This window comes from Aricia agestis, chromosome 9 (assembly GCF_905147365.1).
Source record: "Aricia agestis chromosome 9, ilAriAges1.1, whole genome shotgun sequence".
In the NCBI taxonomy this organism is placed as follows: domain Eukaryota; kingdom Metazoa; phylum Arthropoda; class Insecta; order Lepidoptera; family Lycaenidae; genus Aricia; species Aricia agestis.
The window spans coordinates 16,996,825-17,014,775 of NC_056414.1; the positions used below are offsets into that span (position 1 = coordinate 16,996,825).

The 17,951-nt window shown below is 36.4% G+C and overlaps 1 protein-coding gene and 1 long non-coding RNA gene across 2 annotated transcripts; both read left to right on the forward strand.

The window, feature by feature from the left end:
* The first annotated feature begins 11,672 nt into the window (after window positions 1–11,672).
* Window positions 11,673–12,331, forward strand: LOC121730573. Its single transcript, XR_006036129.1, has 3 exons — window positions 11,673–11,793; window positions 11,891–12,061; window positions 12,210–12,331. It is a non-coding gene; the product is annotated as an uncharacterized LOC121730573 (long non-coding RNA).
* A 183-nt stretch (window positions 12,332–12,514) lies between these two features.
* Window positions 12,515–13,716, forward strand: LOC121730721. The gene is made up of 3 exons (XM_042119860.1): window positions 12,515–12,738; window positions 12,799–13,451; window positions 13,525–13,716. The coding sequence occupies exons 1-3, from the start codon at window positions 12,693–12,695 to the stop codon at window positions 13,714–13,716; spliced, it is 891 nt and encodes a 296-aa protein (XP_041975794.1). The 5' UTR covers window positions 12,515–12,692.
* The last annotated feature ends 4,235 nt before the right edge of the window (window positions 13,717–17,951 follow it).

A 17,951-nucleotide genomic window follows, 5' to 3' on the forward strand; every position in this document is an offset into this window, starting at 1 on the left:
GCAATATGTAGTATGAGTTAAAAATTAAAAACGTTAACACTGAGTTATTAAGCCCCGGGTTATTTATTTAACTCAAAGTTTTGGCGCAAGTGGGCCTTAGTACGTAAAATGTTCTCAAATATCAATTAATACTAGAGCGCTCTTATAATTTTCATACTATTTCAGTAAGAGTTACGAATACGCAGCTGTCAACCGTTCCGGCTAGGTTGTGCTAAGTAACACAGTAAACAGAAAAGTCATCGACCTCAGACCTGGCTCGTCAAGTCGAGCCTTATTTGTAGAGCCTAGGGCCAGTCTGCTGGACTCAAAGATAGATAATAAGCTCTACCTAAACAGCCTCTAGCAAAAATACTATCGTTGATTTATAGTTCGGGAGCCCTAGAACAATTTTTTTGTGATTATTAACATGCTTTTTTTTTGTGAGTAGTTACATTTTGATACGACGACAACATTTTATTTTCGAAAAATCTCGAAAGTGGTAGCTAACAGAGATAGAAAGGATTTCATATTTTGACTTGATGGTCCTAAAATAAGGATTGTTTTATTTGTAGGACAAGGTTACTCTTAAATTATATAACTGTTAACCTACCAATATACAAAAAATCAGCTGGTTAGGGTTCCGTTTTAGGGTTCTGTAATCAACAAAACTTGGTTGACTACTGTAGTATTAGACTATAACCGGCAAAATAATTCAAACTGTAGTCTGTACGTAAATGACTTAAATTAGTAATCTCTAACGGCCGCACTCAGAGACGAATATCAATAGGCCTCTTGGATATCTCTAGTGGCGCGGCGAGTGGCAGATTCAGGCAACACGTGGGTTTCAGAGTGCGATCAGCTGTGAAATACGGTTTACTAGTTTTAATGAAAACACGTTGAAAACGTTAAAAAGTGCTCTGAATAAGGAAAGTATGGGCGGTACGAGGTACTGTTGTATTGTAGGGTGCAAAAATTCCCAATCTCGGATTCGTGAATTAACGTTTTATTCGTTTCTGAGACGGAATTGGGAAACGTATCGAAATCAACATGCCGATTATTAATCATGCTTAAATCTAAATCTCGCATGAATATTTCTAAAATATCACGTGCAAGTTATTTTTAATATCATTGTTTTATGTATAATAATATTATATTGTAATTAAAAAAAACGATATAAATAAAATTATTGGCGGTTCAATATTTATTACTAATTCCTTCAATATTCACTTTCGCATTTATAATATTATCATACTAATATACTAATTACTGATATTACTAATTAGTAATTTACTAATAATATTATAAGTGCGAAAGTGTGTCTGTCTGTTACCTCTTAACGTCTAAACTGCTGAACAGATTTTTCTGAAATTTGGCATGGATAACTCCATAATATATTCTTAAGAGTCCCGAAAAAGGACATAGACAGTGGCGTAACTATAAGATCCGGGGCCCGTGGCAAATTGATGGGGCTCTATCAGTAAAAATCGTCACGTTTATGTACTTAAAAATTTTTGCCCATTTGGGTCGGGGGCCCGTGGCATTTTGCCAGCCCTATATTTACGCCACTGGACATAGGATACTCTTTGTCTCGGGAAAATGTACGGTTCCCGAATCCCGCGCGATTACTCCGTTGTGCAAGAGTTATGGCACAACGGAGTTGCGGGCGTCATCTAGTAAATTTATTATCTATACATCTATACATACATACATACATATAAATAAAATTGGAGTGTCTGTTTGTAATATTGAAAGAACCATTTTTTACTAGATGCATATGAATGTTTATAGGGTACATACACCAAAACAACATTTTTTAAAATTTTTGTCTGTATGTCTGTCTGTCTGTTTGTTCCGGCTAATCTCTGAAATGGTTAGAGTGATTTAGACGGGACTTTTTTTGGCACATAGCTGATATAGTAAGTCATAACTTAGGCTACTTTTTAACCGACTTCCGAAAAGGAGGAGGATATATTTCACTTTTTTTATGTTGGTTCGTGGACAACTCCGTCGTTTGTAGACCGATTTCCAAAATTATTTTGTTGTTGTATGAGATGTAGCCGGAATTTGGTAACATGATCACAAAAGTGGTGATCTGATGATGCAATCCATGAAAAATCGACAGGACTCCTTAAATTTTATATGGCAACATAATATAGTGATTTTACGTTTTTCTGAAGGATTTTAATTTTGGCGTTGTTTAAACAACTGATAGCATATTATTATGTCAGTGAGTCAATAATAATCATCATCATCACTATAATTATGCCATGAATCATCACATTATTATCAAAAATCTATACGTGGGAGAGCCATGCTTCGGCGCGAATGGGCCGGCTCGACCGGATAAATACCACGTTCTCACAGAAAACCGGCGTGAAACAGCGCTTGCGCTGTGTTTCGCCGAGTGAGTGAGTTTACCGGAGGCCCAATCCCCTACCTTATTCCCTTTCCTACCCTCCCCTATTCCCTTCCCTTCCCTACCATCCCCTATTACCCTATTCCCTCTTAAAAGGCCGGCAACGCACATGCAGCTCTTCTGATGCTGCGAGTGTCCATGGGCGACGGAAGTTGCTTTCCATCAGGTGACCCGTTTGCTCGTTTGCCGCCTTATTTCATTAAAAAAAAATCTTGCCTTTGATTATATTATTGTTCCACCGTTTGTTGACTGATATTCAAAACTCGTGTGCTATTTAGTGTTCACAGTTTATAGAGGTACAAATGTACAATAACCCGAATTTGGTACAATGCTTACGAAAGTGGTGATCTGATACTGAAATTCGAGAGATATAGAGGGAACTCCTGGATATTTTTTAACCGACTTCCAAGAAACGAGGAGGTTATATGTTCGGCTGTGGATATTTTTTATTTTTGTATGTTCAACGATTACTCCGCCGATTGTGAACCGATTTTCGAAATTTTTGTTTTATTGTATTAGGTTTTACTCCAATTTGGTCCCATTTTCACAAAAGTGGTGACCTGATGATGGGAACCAGGAGTAATCGAGGGAACTCCTCAAAATTTATATGGAAACATATGGTGATTTTGGTTTTATGAGAAGCATCCTAAGCATAAGCTACCAAAACACAAGATTTTGCACCGAGGTATACTATGGTTCCGAAGATACTAAGAGAACTCCGGATTCCTTATAGGTACAAGTTTGGGGGTTTAGGCGCTATCTTAAGAACTGAAAGCATATGCTCCTATGCAAATTACATTCATCATCATCATCATCATTACCACATCAAGGTCACCAATGTCACAAAAATTGAACATAACAAATTCAGCCTTATCTCCAGAGCGTAAGGCACACATTTGACATTAATTCTGAGAAGTAAGCTGCTTTGACAATACGTCAAGTAACATACCTGTCTCACTTCGATCGCTCGAGTCGAACGAGTAGGACCGGTTATAGATGTCCAAATTCGTACACTACATGTGGCCGCTTGGGAGTTGAAGCGTTCGAGACGGTTTCCACGATATAATTTGTTGCTAATAGTTTGTGTATTCTCAAAACTTCACACTCGAAATATTTCGTCATAGCGCGCGCTATGATTTCAACATGCGTTACGGGCATGCCTCACGTTCACTGTTGACAGCGCTATAAGGCATGCCCGTGATGAACAGAAAAAGGCACAATGTGGACAAAGCTTATGACCAATATGCGAATACGAGTGTGATCCGTAGCGTAGTTTTAAGATCTTAGCATACATAGAACAGACAGCGGGAAGCGACATTCTTTTAGGCTAGATTTTTAGGCCTCCGCGCGACAGATTACTGAATACTAAATAGTTACTGTTTAGCCGCTACACAACGAAATCACTAGCAATTGTGTGTGAATAGCGGCCGTATTTATTTGAAACGTTAGGCTCGAACGGCAGTTGCCAACGGCAGATGCAACTGCAGCACTCAGCAGCCGTCGACACTTGTCTGCAGCTGGCAAGTGCCGTTGCTTGTTCGTCTGTAAGAGCTTTACATAGCACATTAGGGTGTATTTCCTGTAACACTATCAATTAGCTAATCCTGCCTTCCTAGCATACGCCAACGAGATATCTCACTCTACATGTTTTCTCGATGTTTGATGGTTTGTCTCTTCATCTCTATTGACCCAAGCATGAGAAACATTTTTTCTCGCGTAGATCTATCATCGAAATAACACATTTTTATAGAGTTTTGTCGAGATAATGTCGAGATTTTGACATTATGAGACGAGTAGTTTTTAATTATCTCGAGAGTGAGATATCTCGTATGCTAGGCAGGCTGTATTGATTGCTTCATAACTCGCTAGAGACTGCCGACTCATTTCGTTAGGGGCTTAACATAAAGCAGTATCAATAGTGTACTTATAACAATACTCAGCTATGGGTAAATATGGGAAATCCATGCTTAAGTACGAATGGGCCGGCTTAGCCGGATCAATTTTTAAGAAGTTAGAACTGTTAATATTAATAAGGCTAGAATTAAAATGCTTTAGATGCTAGGAACCGTCATTTTTGACAGAGATATACAATTTTTTAACCCCGATATACAAGATGTTAGTGTAAACATCGTTATCCTTGAAACCATCAAATGAGCCCGTCAAAATGAACAACTTTTCTATGAGAACAAAGTTCCCAACTCAAAAAAAATCCGTCTTCATACCCATACAAATTGCCGATCCGGGCATCCGTATGGGTATGAAGACGGCATTGTTTTTTTGAGTTCCCAACATTGTTCTCATAAAAATAGTTGTTCATTTTGACGGGCTCATTTGATGGTTTCAAGAATAACGGTGTTCACAATAACAAACTGTACACTGTATCTCCATGCCTAAGATATAATATTACTAGATGTCCCGCGCGGCTCCGCCCGCGTAAATTAAGAATTTTACGGAAACCGTACATTTTCCCATAAAAAATAGCTTATGTCCCTAGTCCCTTCACTTGGTCTACTCTATATACTGTGCCAAATATTGCCATAAAAATTTCTAATATTTCCCCCGTTTTTCCCACATTTTCCTGAGTTTCTTCGGTCGTATTAGTCTTAGCGTGATAATATAATAAAGCCTATAGTCTTACTCGATAAATTATCTATCTAACACTGAGATAAGTTTTTAAATCGGACCTGTAGTTCCTGAGATTGACGCGTTCAAGCATACATACTCTTCAGGTTTATAATATTAGGTAGGTATAGATTTTTATTAAATTATTGCTTGACAAACTCGAGTCTCGGTCTAAAAGACTATTTAATAGTATAATATGGTAGTGATGATGATGAATGTAATTTGCATAGTAGCATATGCTTTCCGTTCTTAAAACAACGCCGAAACTCCCAAACTTGTATATCTATTAAGAATCAGGAGTTCTCTCAGCACCTTCCGAACCACGGTATACCAGGTATAACTCGGTGCAAAATCTTACTTATTGGCAGCATATGCTTAGAATACTTCTCACGAAACCGAAGTCACCACACGTTTCGAGGAGTTCCCTCGATGACTAATGGATCCTTCATCAGATCACCACTTTTGTGAATATAATACCAAATTGGGATGATACCCTATATACCAAAAGAAAAATTTTGAAAATCGGTTAACAAACGGCGGAGTAATCGTTGAATATAAGAAAACGAACATAACACCTCCCCCATTTTGAAAGTTGGTTAAAATTGTAGCCTATGTGTTATTCTGATGTATAAGCTATATTACTGTAAAGTTTAATTAAAATCCGTTCAGTAGTTTTTGCGTGAAAGAGTAACAAACATCCATACATCCACACATCCATACATCCAAACAAACTTTCGCCTTTATAATATTAGTAGGAAGTAGGTTAAATTATAAACAGACAGATTAACTTATACTACGTAGCAGTCAGCACATTCTTTTGCAACACAAAAATTATCCTAGTTCGTTCGCCGGGGAAACTTTTACCTTTCCCAAGGTTAAATTGAACTCGAATTAACAAAAATAAACCTTAACACACTTTTATGTGAAATGTACCATCCACACTTCCGCGATTACATTTAAAACATTTCAGTCGTTGAAGGTATTATTGATTAAGCCCACATTTGTGATACATTTTAAATTTCCGCCCTCAATTAATACTCAAAATGTAAAGGAAATTGAAACATGGACGCTTGATTGTTTGTACGCAAATAATAAATATAATATTTTGATGATCTTTTTATTATTAATGTTTTAACTTGTAATAAATGAAATTCTATGGTAAATAGTAATATACAATAATATTATACCTATTAATTGATATTAATGACCTTGTCTCTCTATAGTTATCTATAATAATCGATATAAGTATTCTATGGTAAATAGTAATATACAATAATATTATACCTATTAATTGATATTAATGACCTTGTCTCTCTATAGTTATCTATAATAATCGATATAAGTATAGAGGCATTTACCCATATGTTAAGTAACATAACATGCTAAACTGTCTTGAAAACCCAAAGAAAACCAAATAGTATTCTACAGGAATGATGGGCCAAAACCCATAAAAATACATTAAAAAAACATAATCCTCGTGACGCACTCGGGTACAAAACACGTATGGCCGAATAGTGACATAAATTCAGGATTTAAAGCAGCCCCAAGTTCTTATAAGGCGAAACAAGACAGGCGTGTGCGCGCGTTATTTAGTGATATTATGTTTCCGGGCCTTACCTTGTGACTCACTGCCCTTGCAAAAGTTATTTGTAAGAAATTATCATATTTTGTGGAGTTTTATCCTCAAAAGATTAACATGTTAGAACTAGATTACGCACGCGACTCCGTTGCGCCTAAAATCTCTTTTCGCGTGGTTGTGAATTATTCGGGAAAAGTATCGTAATATAATATTTTATTATTATTATTATATGTCCTTTCCCGGGACTCAAAGGAAATCCATACCAAAGGTCAGAGTAGAGGGCACTATAACTAGCACATACAGTAAATAACCCGACCAAAATCCGACATGTTGCGCACGTCATAAATCATAACAGAATCTTGTCAGTAACATTGCCAAACGTCCAAGTACGCTGGACTAATGATACACTTTGAAATGACAGCTATTTTTTGTGCCTATTTGAAGCGGAATCAGCGCCCCCAATGCGGGGGAAGAGAACTAAATCTGACGTAAAAATGACGTTTGAAAGTCGCCATATTGGCGCTGATAGCAGTAGTGAGAGTACTTGGAACTATTACTAGTGATGAGAACCAATAACGATTAAGCGGCCATTTGCAATTTACGTCAGATTTAGTTCTCTTTCCCCGCATTGGGGGCGCTGATTCCGCTTTAAATAGGCACAAAAAGCAGGTGGGTATCATAAGTCTTTTTGTCTTTCTCATGTAAGTGAATTTATGTAAATTCTTATGAGAATAAATGTCTTAAAACCTAAACCTAAGTCCAGCGTACCTACTTGTATAATGGAGGTCAGTGCAAACGGCGAACAAAACTTTTTGTTTACTGTCTATGGTGGTGTTGCCATCTAGCATGAAGACATTATATCAATATTCTATTCAAGTAGGTAAAAAAAGTATTTTTATCTCCTGACGCTACGGTGCGATACGCATGTTACGCCAAGTGCCATCGCTACGTGACGAGGCGATGCGATGCTTTTCTAAATGAGTTTCAGATTTAGAAGATAAATAAATTCATGGTAGTTAAGATAGTAATAAAGTGAGTAACAAAAATAATAAAATCCAAACATAAATACGTATCCACCCGCATCTTTATTATTATAAAAAATATTTTTCATACACATCACACATGGTTGCGCCTTAATTTACATAATTTATGTAATTTCTCGAAAAACGAATGTTATTCTGTTTATGAATCAAAATCTTTTGTTTCTCATTTTTTTTAACCTGTTTCTGCATTTGTGGAAAATTTCGTTGCAGAAAAAAAATTCTTGACACAGTAATAACGCGCTTTTCCGCTTGATTGCCTTTTCCTCCAGTTTGGGGAATTAAACAATAACATCGCTTTGTGAATACAGTTACGGAAGAAATGTTATGATAATATTCGTGTAAAACGAGTGCCACTGCTGTGAACTTAAATATGGAGATAGAGTACGGCCGGCAACAGAAAGGAATTTAATCGTAGAGTTAGGTAGGAAATGTAGAAATTAGTATTTAAAAATATACAGGGTGTAACAAAAACAAGTGATAATACTTTAGTGTGTGTACGTGTTCCCTGTAGAGATTTTACTGTGAAAGTGGCAGCGCTGAAAGACCAAATTTTTTTTTCACTTTTGTATGGGCAAGGGCCCGAGCGTCAAGAGTTTCCCCATACAAAAGTGAAAAAAATTTTTGGTCTTTCAGCGCTGCTACTTTCACAGAGAACTCTCTACAAGGAACAGGTACATACCCTAAAGTATTATCACTTATTTTTGTTACACACTGTATATTTAAATATGTATCATAATATTATAATCATAGATGTAGCAGCCAGTCTGTATGTATGTATGTTGACATTGTATAATTTTAAGTTTCAACATTGTAAACCTTATTTTTAAAGATTAATTTTTTTCTCACTTTTTTGGTAAAAAAGTGGGCCCCGTGCGAGTTTCTTACGCCGCCGGTTCTTCTCGCCGGGTTAGTTCCCGAACCGGTGGTAGGCATCATGTAGACTTTCAGAGAACATTTGCAAAAAATTATTCTGAATAAAAAAAACCGGCCAAGTGCGAGTCGGACTCGCGCACCGAGGGTTCCGACAGCTTAAAGGTATTATAGACCTGAGTATTTGGTATGAATTTCAATTTAATACCTCTACGCGTTTATGAGGAAATGGGTAGTAAGTTTAAAATTATTAAAAAAAAATATATTATGTGATGTAACTAAAAATTTATGGTTTTCGTAATTTTTCCTTTATCTATGCTATAAGACGTTGCTTCGTACCAAATTTCAAGATTCTGAGTTCACGGGAAGCACCCTGTAGGTTTTGATTCCCTTGCAAGTGTCGAAAATTTGCGGCATAAACGGCTGTATCTTTTGATTGCGTTGGCTTAGAAGTTTGATTTTTTCACAGCTTCAAGGGACAGTAGACCTGAGTAATTGATATAAATTTCAGCTTCATACCTCCACGCGTTCCTGAGAAAAAGGGTCTTGACAGACGGACGGACGGACAGACGGACAACAAAGTGATCCTATAAGGGTTCCGTTTTTTCCTTTTGAGGTACGGAACCCTAAAAATTGAGTTTGAGTTTCAGTTGAGTCTGTATATCAAATCAAATAAGTCAGCTCGAATTTTTATTTTAGCGACATGCTAAATTACACTAGAAAGATATTGACATGATAGAGCTGCTGTCTTCAAAGTGATAGCATAGGGATCGTGCAATACTTATAGGTCTCGGCTTAAAGTAAGTAAAGAATCTTAGATTTTAAGATTAAGACACTGCAGTTTGCAGCACCATCGTTGCACTAATTCACCAAAAATGACGACCTCTGTGGCTCAGTGGTGAGCGCGTCGGTAGCTCAAGCCGGGGGTCGCGGGTTCGAATCCCGCCGACGGAACAAAAAGTTTTCAATGTTCCCGGGTCTGGATGTGTATTAAATATGTGTATGATATAATAAAAATCTTAAATATATGTATAGTATAAAAGTATTAAATATATTTCCGTTGTCTGGTACCTGTAACACAAGTCCTTCAGGTACTTAGCACGGGGCCAGACTGACGTGGTGTGAAGCGTCCATAGATATTATATTATATTATATTAAAAATAATTGTATCTTAAAAAGATAAAACCGACTTCAAAATTGTACGTAATTGAGAATTAAAACTCCCTATCTCAAAAACTACTGAACCGATTTTGATGAAACTTGTAGTGTTCCCTAAGTTGAACAATACCTAGTACAACAAAAAAGGCCCAATCCCCTACCCTATTCCCTTCCCTACCCTCCCCTATTCTCTTCCTTTCCCTTCCCTACCCACCCCTATTACCTCTTAAAAGATCGGCAACGCACCTGCAGCTCTTCTGATGCTGCAGGTGACCCGTTTGCTCGTTTGCCCCCTTATTTTCATAAAAAAAAGGAATTACTTGAAACGGACTTGTAGTTCCGGAGATATGCGATTACAAACATAAAATCATACAATATATATATACATACACTTTTGAAATTTCTGAGGTTCAGACACTGAAATAGACTAACATATACAAAAACTGGGCAGTTCTGGAAATATAACATACATACGCGTCGAATTGATTACCTCCTTTTTTCATGAAATTTAGTATATAGGGGTTTCGGGGGCGATAAATCGATCTAGCTAGGAATCATTTTTAGAAAATGTCATTTTATTCGTGTTTTATAGAATACCGAGCAAAGCTCGGTCAAAAAGCTAGTAACATTTAAAAGAGCTAACTGCTATTTTACATAAAAGGTTTAAAGGTAAAAAAGGCACTATTTAAATAGAAAATTATACAGCTAGATGTAGGATTACCGACGAGAACTATTTTCCGTGACTCCAATAGCAAAATAAACCGCAGAATAATCACAGCTGCAGGACAATTGTTGCAAACAAGCCTTCATGTTCGATACTACCATTTTAGGTACCCCGAACCGCCAAATTAGATTAATACTACTGTAAAAAACAATAGATGTACCAGGTACCTAAATACTTTCAAAACTTATTTAATACTTATTTATGTGTAGCTCATGCTCTAAAAATTTGTAAAAGTGTTCGTATATTGTTCATGTACTCGTATTGTCAAATAATGAACTGAATAAATAAAAATGCATTTTAAGTTTTGTTAGTCTCGCTAAAACTCTCGAACGGCTGAACAGGTTTGGCAAATTTTAGTCTTGAAATGTTCGTGGATAAGCTCTTTATTATGTAGAAAGTGATAAGAAGTTCACCGGGTCATCTAGTGAGAGATTTTGTGAAAAAAAAAACGCTGTGTAAATAAACAAAAATCTTTATTCTGTAACCTGTCTGTCTGTCTTACCTCTTCACGCCTAAACTTCTGAACCGATTTTGCTGAAATTTGACATGTAGATACTTTGAGTCTCGTGAAAGGACATCGGATACTCTTGATCCCGAAAAAATGCACGTGGCGAAGGGGAGTTGCGGGCGTGTCATCTAGTTACACGGACGCGTCGTCTAGTTACACGGACGCGTCGTCTAGTTACACGGCCGCGTCGTCTAGTTACACGGACGCGTCGTCTAGTTACACGGACGCGTCGTCTAGTTACACGGACGTGTCGTCTAGTTACACGGACGTGTCACGTGTCATCTGGTTAAACGGACGTGTCTAACGACGCGGACGTCCCCAACTCCGATCAAGAGTATCCGATGTCCTTTTACGGGACTCAAAGTATCCCCATGCTTTTCAGAAAAATCAGTTCAGCAGTTTGGGCGTGAAGAGGTAACAGACAGACAGACAGACGGACTATTAGTATATCGATGGCATAGAACACAGATGTGGTAAGTACATTTTTTTTTTAAATGAGGTAAGTACACAGAGTTTGCCGTTGTAACTTAAATTTTATTGTGTACAAATGTGGTAAGCGTACGTTGGCCCAGTTATGATCTACTAATGTATCAAGTGTGGTAAGTTAACTAAAAATTAAAATATTGTAGCAGTCATGAATTGCATGTGCCCTTACCTCATTCGGCTTTCACAACTTAAATGTCCAAATGTGGTATGTGGCACTTTGCACATTTTGACACCTAAACTGGCAACCCAGACGTTCTGTCAAAATGTCACTTATCACATTTGACAGTCGGTTATTTTGTTTCTGTGTGATTAAAATATAAATTTAAGTGGCTAATAGTAAAAAGAAGTGAAATATGGTTAGCCGAGGACGTTTTTTAGTTGAACTTGCACGTGAGCAATCAAAGACTGGTAAATATCTAAATGAATTCCATAGAATCTTCAAATAATTGTTTGTTGTTATTCTCTATTTTTACCATGCTACTGCAACAATAATTATTACTTTTAGATCATAATAATGAAGTATTACTTCATGAAACAGTGCAACATCATAAGGATGTAATACCAATCACAACAATTTATGAGTCTGAGGCTTCAGAATGTACACATGGACATGACACTTTTTCAAATCATCACCTAGAAAACAGTCCAGAACCCGGTCATGATCATTTGATTACAGGTATTTAAAGTGAATAAATACACTATGACGTCCGTTATATAATTTACCAGCATAATTAACTTCTTTGTGCATACACTTCTTTTCTAAAATGAAATGTTTAAGTTATGATATATATTTCATTCTCAGACTACATATTATACTATTTCAGATTTACCTGATAATACAATAAATCCAGGCCACAACCCAAACCCCTTCACAACAAATGAAACTTTGGACTTTTCAAGTGATACTTCTTCCAGTTATCACCCAGATGAAAACTCAGAAAACAGTGACTCTGAGTCTGAAGAGACACTACAAATTATTAGCGGTAGGAAACTATGACTCTATTAAAATTGCAGTTTTGACGTTATTTAAACATATTATTCCTAGTTTACATTGTTCGCTACAACTACAATTTCTTGTATTTTTTATGCTTAGGAAATTTTGATATTAATTATGAGAACAACTGAAGGAAGTGCAACCGGTGTCCTATTATGTTTATAAGGATATTTTTCATTCATATGATCCAGCATTAAGTTTTTATCAACCAAAAAAGGATCAATGTATAAAATGTAATGCATACAATGCCTCATCAAATAAAGATTCCTTGAAAGATGAGTGGACAGCACATAAAGCCAGAGAAAATGCATCAATGAAAATGAAACAAAGTGACAAAATTAAGTCAGAAGAGAATCATGGTAAGACATTCAGATCAGTTTCGTTTGACTTGCAAAGCATATTGACTCTCCCATTTGCAGGTGACTCTGCTATTTATTACAAGAGAAAATTGAATGCATATAATTTCACAATATATGAAAACCATTCCAGAGATGGTTACTGCTACATATGGGATGAGTGTAATGCTCAGAAAGGCAGCAATGAAATAGCTACCTGTGTTTTTAAATATTTGCAGTCATTGCCTGACACTGTAACTCATGTTTCTTCTTTCTCTGACACATGTGGAGGCCAAAATAGAAATAAACATATCTGTGCTGCAATGTTATATGCTGTGATTAATATTAGCCACCTGGAGATAATAGATCTCAAGTACATGGAATCTGGGCATTCTTACTTGGAGGCAGATGCCATGCATGCCACAATCGAAAGGGCTAGAAAACACAAAAAAATTTATACCACACGGGAATGGGCCTTGCTGATTTCTGCTGCTAGAATAAATCCTAAGCCATACATTGTAAATATTTTGACTAACAGTGACTTTTACGATTTTAAATTATTGACCAAGCAAGTAGTTCAAAATACTACAAAAAATACTGACAAAGACACAGTGAATTGGCTGAAAATTAAATGGCTGCGATTTACCAAACTTAAGCCCAATGTTATTATGTACAAGTATGACCTCGATGAAGAAAACTTTATGGAAATTAATATTAACCAAAAAAGGAATGCTAAGGTATGAAGGTTTTTTTTTAGTTTTTTACCTTCCCTGCTAATATATGATTTGTATTCATAATTTTAACTTACAGGCCGTGGATTGGCAGCAAGTTATTTTAAATAAGGCATACAATAACACCTTGCCTATCACAGAAGCCAAAAAGAAGGATTTACTGTCGCTACTTGAAGCTCAAGTAATCCCACGGGATTATGAAAGTTTCTATCATTCTCTACCTTCAAGTTCCCGCATATTGAGAAAAGAGGATTCTGAGGATGAAGAATGAAAATAGATTATTTAATATTCTTATAATTATATATATTTCAATTCAAATAGGTATTTTTTTCTCTTTAAAAACCAAATATCAAAAGTAGCCAAACATGGTATGTACAATAAAGAAGTACACTGAAGTGGTAAGTGCACACCCATAGTTAATTAATTCCAACTTAAGCATTCAAATTTCACTTTTATTAGTCTTTCTACCTATATTACGTTAGCCAATGAACTGGTTTACAGGTAAATATAAATATAGCAGCTATAATTATAAATGCCTAAATGTACTAGTTATCCAAACTTTAAAATTGCTATTGTGTAAAAGTTATTCCATTGCACATACCACACCTGTGTTCTATGCCATCGATATGGATAGTATGGATAAACTTTTTACTTATAATTAGAACTATAATCTCTATGTAGTGGTTAATCTGTATTGTTAACTTGTAGTATCGACCGCCGCGCCGACCGTGGCGGTGTTTTTGCTGGACATCCGCGGTCGCCGTCACGCACTCACACAAAAACTACTTAATTAGCTATTCATGCTTAATACTTTTATATTTGGTCGCTGTTAAGCATTAGTGTCCTAACCCACAATTTTTTGGGTCGTCAAATTTTGAGTGCAGTCTTGTTCTAAATCATCTAAAGAACATAACTGCATTCATAACTCAATACACAATTTTTATGAGGGGTTAGTACATGAATGCTTAACAGCGTCCAATTTATTTTGTTACAGAGCTTATTAGTGTTGTGTTGTGAATCAGCAACATGTTTTCATATCCGAAATACCTAATATAATTATTGTATAATATTATACAAATCAACAAAACAAAGCCAATTTACTTACAAAATTATCAACGCACGTATCAAATTTGAAATTATACTACCTATTTCCAAGCTAGCTATGTATAAACTACATAACTAGCTAAGTAAGTCAGCTGATAGGGCCAGGCCACAACACTGCGTTGTGGCGTCGCATTGTATAAATCTACGATGCCACAGAACGCATCGTGAAAATTTCCGATGTAAAGAGTGCTCAAATTTTTGCGTTGCGATATCGCATCGCATTTCTGTGCCATGTTGTTTTTGCGATACGACGCGGCAACGCGGTGTTGTGTCCTGGCCCATGGGTGCAGCACACATAAGCGTGATTTCAGTATTCATACCTTTAAGAGGAGTCCACACCGCCCTTTTTTCCATACAAACGTTGTCCCCTGTTTCCTCCCTGGATAATGCTAGTAGAGTTATAATTTTTTTCCTGAATATCTACGGCCACTAATACAATGTCCCTATGTTTTCTTTTTTTTCATAATTTAATTATTAAATAAGATATGAACGTTCAAAAACCCAAAAAAATGGCCAGATTTTCCGCTGTGTTTAAACGTCCAGAAAACAGATTTGGCTAGATTATACAAAAAAAGCAAAACATAGGAACACAGCTCAATCTTTTTTTTAATCTTTAATGAAAAAACTACTTAAATCGGTTAAGTTTTGGAGAAGGAATCAGGGGACAACGAATCGTTGATTTTCTGGATTTTCTGCAGTTGTCTCTATCGCGTTCTGCAGTATAGGCTTGAGGTAAGGGAGACAGCTATAGATATTACACGTACTTTTTTTTCATTTCTCTAGCCCCTGGTGTATCCTCTTAACCCATCGATTACCAAGCGGCACCCGGCTGTCGCATAGCAATTGAAAATCTATTGTGTCTGCGATTCCCACGATCGAGGTAGTAGCAAAACAATGCAGTACTCTTTGTTTTGAGCAAGCTGTGATTTGATTTCAAAGATACAATATGGTTACTCAACTGTTGTGTTGACTGAGTGGATTATATGCGTTTGATTTTGATTCCGATGTGTTTTCAGCGCCACGAACGACCCTTTACATAGCGTGTTGGACACACAAATATGTCATGTAATTGATTTGTAACGTGATTTCGCCTCGTTCAGCCGCCGAATGCTAATTAATTCTAGCCAATACGGTGCTATGTTTCATAAGTAAGTTGTTACTTCGTCCAACAAGATCTCAACCTAATGGGACGAGATGAACCATTTTTGTATTTTCATCTGTCGACTCGTCCCAGCATCGTGGTCACGACTTCAATTCTTAATCATGGTAAAGTCACCGACATTATTTTCCTTATGAACCCTGCTGTCAAGCGTTACGGTCGAGTTTTCGTTACAGTCGCAATTATTCGTATTTCGTGGCGATTTTGCGGATAGATAGATTAACGCTCCGACAATTTCCCGCTATTCCCGTCGATTCTCTGCGATTTTTTGTAACCAGCTGACGTTACCGACAATTTTCTGCCGGATTCCACAAAATGGCACTAATTGATCGGGAACACTTTGGCATAAATGGCCAATAGGAACTTTTTGGTGTTTTAACTATTCTTGTGTGTGATTCTTGCCATGTCCCTTTAAAACAAAACAAACCACGAAAACATAATATTAATACAATTAAGTATTTAAAAATGTAAGTGTTTTTTATAATTCGATATTAATTTTAAAATAATATTGTGTAAAGATGTCTTACTGTTATAGTTTTCACTTGAACCGCTCTAATTTAACTAGATATTTAGATATTATAATATGATATTATATGTTCCAGAAAAGGACAATGGGTTTTTCATCACAAAAATTTTACGAGGTTTTTTCTTTGCTAATGATGACTGTGATTATTATTATAAGCACTAAAACTTAAGATTTCAGTAAATAAACTCACCGTCTTTAAAAATCTTGCCCTACTCTAGAATATTCTGAAAATTTCGTTTAGTTAGAGTATATTTAAATTACCTCTAATATGATCCTTATGCTTACGAGCATAAGTGTCACTCTGAATGTGACTCCGAGGTACAATAACTAGAACGGGCTATACATTACGTGGACCGTCGGGCATCGTCCATTATTTAAGTCGTTAGTTGGACGGTGGTGTACCCGTGCATACACGATCTCGTAGGTAGAGGGCATAGAAATAAGAAATAGAATGTCTTGCCATTTCAAACAAAATAGAGAATAATAATGAATACCAATTGTAGCATCTTACTATATCCCTATTATTATAAATGCGAAAGTGTGCCTGTCTATATTGTTACCTATTCACGCCTAAGCCACTGAACGGATTTTGCTGAAATTCAGAGATAATTTGAGCCTCGAGAAAGGACATAGGATACTTTTTATCCCGAAAAAATGGACGATTCCCGCGCGCTAAACGAATTTTGGCATAATCAAGTTGCGGGCGTCAACTAGATAGTTAATATTATAAATGTGAGTATGTCTGTAACCTCTTCACGCCTAAACCGATTTTGCTGAAATATATACAGGGTGTAACAAAAATAAGTGATAATACTTTAGGGTGTGTACGTGTTCCTTGTAGAGAGTTCACTGTGAAAGTAGCAGCGCTGAAAGACATAATTTTTTTTTTCACTTTTGTATGGGCAAGGGCCCGAGCGTCATGAGTTTCTCCATACAAAAGTGAAAAAAAATTTTGGTCTTTCAGCGCTGCTACTTTCACAGTATACTCTCTACAAGGAACACATACACACCCTAAAGTATTATCACTTATTTTTGTTACACACTGTATATATCACATCACATTTCGAAGATAGGCAGCTCATATCTTCGAAATGTGACACCTTACGTGGTTTTGTCCAAGATTATTTTTGTTTGTATTTATGTTAGCTATCCATTTTTTTTTAATATTCGGGAACGTGAAAAAACACAATAGCGGACAGTAGGTCGGCCAAAATCTCCATACCCGTTTAATAATTAAATAAATTTACCAATGTCACGCTCTTACAATAAGAAAAACCTTTTTATAATAAGAAAAACATAGTTTTCCTTCATTCCAATGTCAATAACATGATTTAGCATAATAGAACTCTTATAAACATTAAAATCGATTATTATAGATAATTACTATAATCAATCATACTTTGTTCGTGCAAGGTTCAGCCGCTTCTATATCATTGTATATCTGTGGCGGTAACGTAATGCTGGCTTTGTAATGTGTGGTGTATTATAGCATTGTACTGGCTATCATTAGCTTTAAATGACACTATTAAATAAACCATCGCGACAAGTTTCAAATGAATCATCAGTGATGATTGAAAGACTTGTATGTATGAAGATAATAATAAACCCCCGCGACGGTTTCGGTGACGGCAACTGAAACTGGTAACTGAAAACTGAAACCAGGCCAGTTACGCAGGAGTAATTTTATAGTGCCCAAGTGTGTGCGCAGTATACAAGA

Bases quoted from the DNA above. Each gene is read 5' to 3' on its own strand.
- LOC121730721 (XM_042119860.1), top strand. From the start codon at position 12,693: ATGAAAATGAAACAAAGTGACAAAATTAAGTCAGAAGAGAATCATG. The intron at 12,739-12,798 runs GTAAGACATTCA...TCCCATTTGCAG, and splicing joins TAAGTCAGAAGAGAATCATG to GTGACTCTGCTATTTATTAC. The intron at 13,452-13,524 runs GTATGAAGGTTT...TTTAACTTACAG, and splicing joins ACCAAAAAAGGAATGCTAAG to GCCGTGGATTGGCAGCAAGT.